General features: G+C 46.2%; 1 protein-coding gene across 1 annotated transcript; it reads right to left on the reverse strand.

Moving 5' to 3' along the window:
- Positions 1–5,719: 5,719 nt before the first annotated feature.
- On the reverse strand, positions 5,720–7,557 carry LOC141372201 (uncharacterized). Its single transcript, XM_073890712.1, has one exon. It carries the CDS (start codon positions 7,456–7,458, stop codon positions 6,370–6,372), a length of 1,089 nt encoding a protein of 362 aa, XP_073746813.1. The 5' UTR covers positions 7,459–7,557; the 3' UTR covers positions 5,720–6,369.
- Positions 7,558–7,563: the final 6 nt, after the last annotated feature.

The raw sequence follows: 7,563 nt of genomic DNA on the forward strand, positions 1-7,563 counted from the left end.
GAATAATACGCTTGCTCCAAAGTGTCCTTCTCCTAATCCCCCAAGCCCGAGAATGTCCCCTTAAATGGCAAAAGGGATTTGACAGATGGGATTGTTAAGGATCTTAAGAGCGAGAGAGTATTTTGGATTATCTGATGGACCCTGAACGTAATCCCAAGTGTTGTTCTAAGAGAAAGGGAGAAGGAGACTTTACTACAAAGATAGTGTGTCCATGAAGCAGGGATCAGATTGATGTGGCCAAAAGCCAAGAAATTCTGGCAGCCACCAGAAGCTAGAAAAGGCAAGGACTGGATTCTCCCTTAGAGCTTGCAGAGGGAGCACAGCCCTGTCAACTCCTGGTTTCAGCCTAGTGAAAATGTTGTCAGACACCTGACTTCCAGAACCGTGGGAGGATAAATGTGTTTTAAGCCACCAAGTTTGTGGTGATTTGTTACAGCAACCGTAGGGAACTCATCGCTCAAAGGAACTCTTAACTCCAGATACGATGTGTGCCTGGAAATACACTTAGCAATGCGTCTAATGCACAGTGGGGCTGCTGTAAATGTATGTCACTCTTGGAAACTGAGGCTTTGGTTTTGCGGGATCATCGAAACCAGTACAGTGGTCACCATTTTTCTCCATGTTCACCCTGGTAAAAATGCCTGGACACCCTTGTTAGGAAGATCTCCCTCCTCCCCCACAAACTCCCTCTTCTCCTAATGCTTAGAGGGGAAAGATTCCTTTTCCTTACTTAAGTCACATTATTTTCCTTTCTACTTTTTTTCATTACTTTTCATTCAGCCAGTCTTTCTGAACTTTCAAGAAAACAAAGGCATTTCTCAATGGATTCAGGGACTGCCTGAAATTAACATCCAACCGGAATCTTCTTATTTCTAGGTCTTATTACCAGCCATTTCTGAACTTAACTCCTCCCCAGTTCCTGCTGTCATTCATTTCCTCATTTCTCTCTTCTGCTTTGAGTTCATTCTTGTCAACTTAGTCCTCTTCCTAAACACAGCTTATAAGAAGGTAACGCAGCCAAGTGATAAAAGCCTAGATGGTCAGGTTTTAAATCCCAGGTTTTGCTACCTACCAGTTGTGTGACATTGGACAAGCTATTTAACCTCTCTCATTTCCCCCCAAAAGTTTTTCCCCAAAAGGGGATATTATGAGTAATACCTACCTTGGGGTTACTTTTATGAGGATTCAGTGAGTTAATCTCACTAAGTCCTTAGAATAGTACTTGTCACAGTGTCAGCAATACAAATGTGTTTGTTAACAATGATAATAGCAAATTCCAGGCACATAATTTTCTCAACTTTCTGTCATCAGTTTGAGATATATATTTGGGGAAATCAATTAAATTCTTTTCAAGGGAAACAGAAAGGTATTTCTATCCAGAAAAATAATTTTGAGTGATTGTCCATGTGGCTAACTTAGGTATTTCACGACAGCCTGTGTTCCCAAATTTCCATATGACAGCCTGGATTAGTCCAATGGAAAACTAGAAACTGAACTTCTCTTTTATAAACCCTTTATCTCAAAGCCTCCCACCCCCTCTCTTTACCCATAAACTTTCATTTGTCCTCCATGTTATGAAAATCTACTTCTAAGTCTCTGATGTCAAGCTTAGCATGGATTTAACACAAAGGCTCTGTTTACATCAGAGACCATTTTTCGGGCATGGTTTGTCCGGTTTTGTTTGGTTGCCTTCCTCACACCTGTAACCTCAGACAAAATAAGGAGATCCATGTCATGGCTCTAATTCTTAGGACCTGTTTGATTCTGCCAGCCTCAGTTTTCCTATTCGGAAGGGGTATCTGAGGACAACACTCTGTTTTGGGACTGCTGAAAAGAACATTTCCAGGGGCGCCTAACTGGCTTAGTCCGTTAAGTGTCTGCCTTCGGCTCAGGTCCTGATGGGATAGAGCCCCGCATCAGGCTCCCTACTGGGCGGGAAGCATGCTTCTCCCTCTCCACCGCCCCCCCACTGCCCCGCTTCTGTTCCCTCTCTTGCTGTCTCTCTGTCAAATAAATAAATAAAATTTTTTTTTTTTTTTAAAAAAAAGAACATTTCCTGCTCCGTCTCAGATGAAGTATGGAGTGCTGCCGGAAACCCTGGTTACATCACATCACTCTGGGATCGTAGCAGTGACTGGGTCAGGAAGGGCCTGCGTGGGCCCATCACACCCAGGTGGTTTCTAGGTCTCTAAAATGAATATATTTTAGGAAAAACAATTAAAAATATATGAGAAAATAATAGCTGAAGTATAAAGCAAACTGAAATACAGCATGCTTTTAAGGGGTGCCTGGGTGGCTCAGTCGGTTAAGCGTCTGCCTTCAGCTCAGGTCATGATCCCGGGGTCCTGGGATCGAGCCCCTCATCGGGCTCCCTGCTCAGTGGGGAGCCTGCTTCTCCCTCGCCCTCTGCCTGCCCACCCCCTGCTTGTGCGTTCTCTCTTTCTCTCTCTGTCAAGTACATAAATAAAATCTTAAAAATATGTATATAGCATGATTTTAAACAATGGATGCCAAAGACAAGTAGGAGCACCATAATGACGGAGTAGAAAATATAATCCTAGCACACTATTTTCCCCAGGACTAAGCAATACTTAGTCAATACCGTTTATGGCTTTTCAACCCTTAGAGCCAAGCTGTGGGTAAAACACAGAACGCTTTGCTACAGTTGTACGGCAAAATGTAAATGCTAACAGCACCAACAAAAGCAAACATATAAATGACAGAAAGTGAGTTGTACAGGGTGCCTGGGTGGGTCAGTCGTTAAGCGTCTGCCTTCGGCCCAGGTCATGATCCCAGGGTCCTGGGATTGAGCCCCGCATCGGGCTCCCTGCTCAGGGGGAGCCTGCTTCTCCCTCTCCCACTCCGCCTGCTTGTGTTCCCTCTCTCGCTGTCTCTCTCTCTCTCTCTGTCAAATCAATCAATAAATAAAATATTTTAAAAAAAAGGTAAGTTTGTACAAGGGGAAAGGGCAAGGCAGAGCCGTTATGGGGCACAGTCTCATGCGTAGAGAAAATCATGAGATTAGGGTGAAAGTTAATGATGTAAGCAATAAATAATAGCTACTCTTCCTTGGGCTCTCCTGTGTGTTAGACCCTAAAGGCTGCAAATGCATTATTATTTGCATTATTGCAAGCAACCCCATAAGGTAGGAAGTGATTCTAATTGAAGTGGCCCATCACTGGAACCGGTGCTTTTAGCCCTGTGCTGTCACTTCCGTCACCAATGAAGCCAGCAAAATTACATGAAGTTACTTACAAAAGGGAAGCAGCAAAATTATTTGAACAGGACGTTTTGGAAAGGAAGAGGGAGGGAAAACAGTGGGAGTGGAGTTTATCTTCTTCCATCATGTGAGAGTGGTAAAAGCATCGTCTAAAATGAGTATGACGTGATGCAGCACGTTAGGCACAATGTTTAGAATTATGGGGGTGACATCAAAGTAGCAAAAATCTGTCTCTGGAGAGGGGAGCTTGAGGGAGAAGGGTTGCATTTCAGTATCATTCAAGTTGCCCTTATGCTTATGTATTATTTTCTCAAAAAAAGAGAAAATGTCTATTTAAGAAATTGCTTCTACTGTGTCAGGGCATCAAAACATGAAATTCAAAATCATTTTTACCTCTATCCCAGATTTGTTAAATGTTTGCCTTATCAGGATATAACTTTTAGCTTGAAGGTTTAAAAAAAAAAAAAAAAAGTCAAGAGGCATGAATTTTTAAAAGTTGTCCCTGGTAACATTAGCAGGCACGGTTGAGGGAGGGTGCAGGACTATTAGAAGCAAACTGGATTTCAACCTGCTTCTGAGAGGCAGTTCGGCCTACAAAGGGCAGGCGATTCTTTGCAGCCAGGGAGGAGGAGCTTTGATCCTCTGGAACTGTAATAAACAACTTAGAGTAAATGAATCAGGCAGCAGGGTGCCTGGAGGGGTCCAGCAGCCTCTGTGTGCTGGTGTTCTTTGTTTTTACAGGGCTAATCTCCTAAATGTTGCACTAGGCTCAGTGCTGTGCATTTTTAAGCTCAGTTATCATATTTTGCCACGTGTTTACTTCATAAAAGTAGGCACTTTTATGCTCCTGTTAAAATGGGATCTCCTGGGCTCCTGGGTGGCTCAGTTGGTTGGGCGACTGCCTTCGGCTCGGGTCATGATCCTGGAGTCCCGGGATCGAGTCCCGCATCGGGCTCCCCGCTTAGCAGGAAGTCGGCTTCTCCCTGTGACCCTCACCCCTCTCATTCTCTCTCTCTGTCATTCTCTCTCTCTCTCAAAAGTAAATAAAATAAAATAAAAAAAAAGGGATGTCCTATTTGAACTGCTTGGTGAAGGCACCTAAGGCACTTTTGCCTAAGGACCTCATTAAACGTGCATCTATATGTATATACCCTGTCTGCATCCGTCTCTCTGGGTATCTGTCTATCAATCTCCCTACCTACCTATCATCTGTGCATCTATCCTTATTTATAGAAGAATAACAACATGGCTCGTAAATTACTTCCTTACCTTATTTGAACCTTCCAAAAATCATGCAAGGTAAATTGGCCACGGAAAAAAGCACTGAGTTCATTGAGACACTTGAAGGTTGGGTCTACCGTTTGTCAATGCACAAGCAATAAATAGTGCCGAGAATTCACCCCTCATCTTCTCTGTCCTCCTCTCTTCCCTCCCTCTGCTGACCGTATGCCGGCCACATTAGTTTATAACTGCTCCTTGAGGGTATCAGGTACCCTTCCTCTGGGTCTTTGCAGTGATCATTCCCATTATGTGGAATGCTTTCCCCTCAGATACTCGATTCTTTCACCTCCCTCTAGCCTGTTCAAATTCCACTTTGAGTGAGACTTACCCTGTCCACTGTTCAAATTGAAAGCTGTGCCGCTCTCTGCCTACAATCTTGATGCTCCGGGTGCTACTTTATTCTCCACAGCACTTGTACCTGGCTGCCCTACCAGCTAACTTACATGTCTGTATTTTTCTCCCCTCCAGCTAGAATGAAGACTCCACAGAGTCAGGAATTTTGCCTTTATTAAGTTTCTTGGCGTTCCAGAAAAGTGTAGGGTCAGGCCGAACTGGGCACGCTTGTAACGTATGTGAGTTGATGCTGTAGTGATTTAGATCCGAGCTGGGTTGATTATTGAAGAGGATCTTTTCCCCTGCGTTTAAACAGCACTGATAAATTCTCAGTAAACTGAAATTTACAACAATTACAGAGCAGGCAAGCTCTCTTTCTCCCTTTGTTCCTCCAGGCTCAAATCTGTCCTCTCTGGGTGAAGTGGGAACATGTAAGAATGACTGGCCTACGTCTAAATTAAATAAGAAGGCACACAAGAAAACATTTAAAGATTTTTAAAAACTAAAATCATAAAGAGTGACTTCCTTTGACACATCAGGGGTTATCCCACTGCTAGGGAGGTCATAGTGGGGGTGGGGAGAGGAGAGCGAAACACAGAGGGAAGAGGCGAGGGTGAGTCACCTCATCTCTCCCTCCTTTGAACCTCATTTCCTCCTGGATTGTCATCCCTTACACTCAAAATGCAGACTTCAGGGGTCAGCACTAGAAGGCATAATATGTGGCTACTTCCACATCCCAGTCACTGAGATACAGAAAATTTTGCATAGTTAATTTGGAAAACAAAACAAAACAAACCCCATAGTTGATGGTTCAGCCCATCACCACTCACATAGGTTACTTCCTTCTCCACTGTTGAGACAAAAAGACACATGGGCAAAGGCAGATTAAGAAGAACAAAGTTTTATAGATATAGAAGTATGTATAGATAATCTGGGAAAGGTAAGAGTCCATTGAAGCAAATAGGTTAGGGGGAAAGGAAGTATCTGTAGACGGCAGTGGCACCCTGCCAGTTCCAAGACTCGGGAAACCTGGCCCGGAGCTTCGGTCAGCCAAGTTAACATCAAGCCAGGGATGGCAGACACACAGCTGATGATACATGCGGCTTGCTTGCTTCTGTTCTCCAACCCTGGAACTTCTCGAATCTCGTGTAGTGCTAAACTGGGCTCCTGTGCCCCTCGCCTGCCAACACACACACACACCCCACTACCCCTGCAGGGTGGCTCCTTCTGACTTGTGGTAGAAAGAGAACAGGTTAAGTTTCATTTAAAGGGGCCGAGCCCCTTTCTGGTACAGCAAAGTCCATTTACTGTTACATATAATTGGCAGAGGCACACGTGTTCCATATTAGTTGAGACTCGTGTCAAAAGAAAGAACCTGGTTGGTGGTTCCGATGAAGCCCTAGGCAGGTTATGAAGGTGCCATGCCCAGAGCATAGGAACAGTGGGCCAGGAGCCTCCAAACACTTTACTGGCTCCTGCAAAGTCAGAGGAGTACCCTGACTAGGGGCAGGCCCACGTGTTCCGAGTGGAGATTTCTAAAATTCCATGGGGCTATCCCCCATTGAACCATCAGTGCTGTGGTTGGGGGTGCTCCATGTGGTCTGTGTGCATGGGGGACCATTCGTGTTTCCAGTCGTAGTAGATGTGGTGCTGATCCCCATAGCACCACCTGTCTTAGTGCTAGGTAGGCTCCGAGTGTTCTGAGGGCAGCTGGTGACCGAGAGGCCTGCCATCATAGACACGATATCTTTTCCAGCTGTACCACCTGTGTTTGCATCAGGTGGGCCACTGTTACGCTGATGTAAAGCAGGAATACCAGGATTTCCGGTCTTGGGGGTGATGTTGTTCCCGTCCTTCACGCCACCTGTATGCTGGGCAGGTGGGCCCGAGGTGCTTGGAGGGAGGTGAGAACTAGAAGTGGGTTGTAGCATATAGTTGGTGCTGGTACTTGCAACTGCAACAGAGGTCGTGTGGCCAGGCGAGCCCCACGTGTTCTGTAAGGGGGAGACACGCGTGTCCCTTGACACATCTCTCTTCACCTCGGTGGTGGCTCTCCCACCTGGAGCAGGTTTTCTTCGTTTGGATGAGCCCAAAGTGCACTTAGGTGTGGTGGGCACACTAGAGCCTCCCACGGTGGGAACGTTGTTGCCTTTTCCCAGTAGCGCACCACCTGTGTTTTGGGTGGGCTGGCCCCAGGTGCCTGGATTTAAAGTGGAACTGGCCATATTTCCAAATCCTGGGACAGTACTTGCCCCTCCTACAGCTGCAGCCATGTTGTATTGAGACGGACCAAAAAGAGGAGCGGAAGTGGTGCTGGGTGCCCCGTTCAGTCCTGCCCCATAGTTGAGTGCTCCAGATGCCTGCGAGTGAGCGGGACCTGGGACGGACACACCAAATCCAAAGCTCCCACCGCCAATGGGGGCTGCAGTTCCCGTAAACACAGGTGGGCCCGGAGTAGTTAGTGTAAGCGGGAAGCTACTGAGCCCAGCACTGGGCATCCCAGTGGCAACTGCAGAGCCAGTAGTGGTAGATACACCAATAGGGAGAACACCTGTCTTGTCACCAAAGGCCGTCTGGTAGTTGACAGTAGTGCCAAATGCAGAGCCTGCAAGACCTGATTGCATTCGGCTGTCTTTGGGTAGCTGGGCTACAGGAGCGGTTGGGCCTATGGCTTGTGTCGGGGCTCCTGGGTTTCCCAACAGGTAGGAACTGCCAGCCTGCTGCCCATT

This window comes from Callorhinus ursinus, unplaced genomic scaffold (assembly GCF_003265705.2).
Source record: "Callorhinus ursinus isolate GAN/ISIS: 27379988/994484 unplaced genomic scaffold, GSC_fseal_2.0 scaffold2485, whole genome shotgun sequence".
Taxonomy (NCBI): domain Eukaryota; kingdom Metazoa; phylum Chordata; class Mammalia; order Carnivora; family Otariidae; genus Callorhinus; species Callorhinus ursinus.

Coding starts and splice junctions, on each gene's coding strand:
- LOC141372201 (XM_073890712.1), bottom strand. CDS start 7,458: ATGCAATCAGGTCTTGCAGGCTCTGCATTTGGCACTACTGTCAACTAC.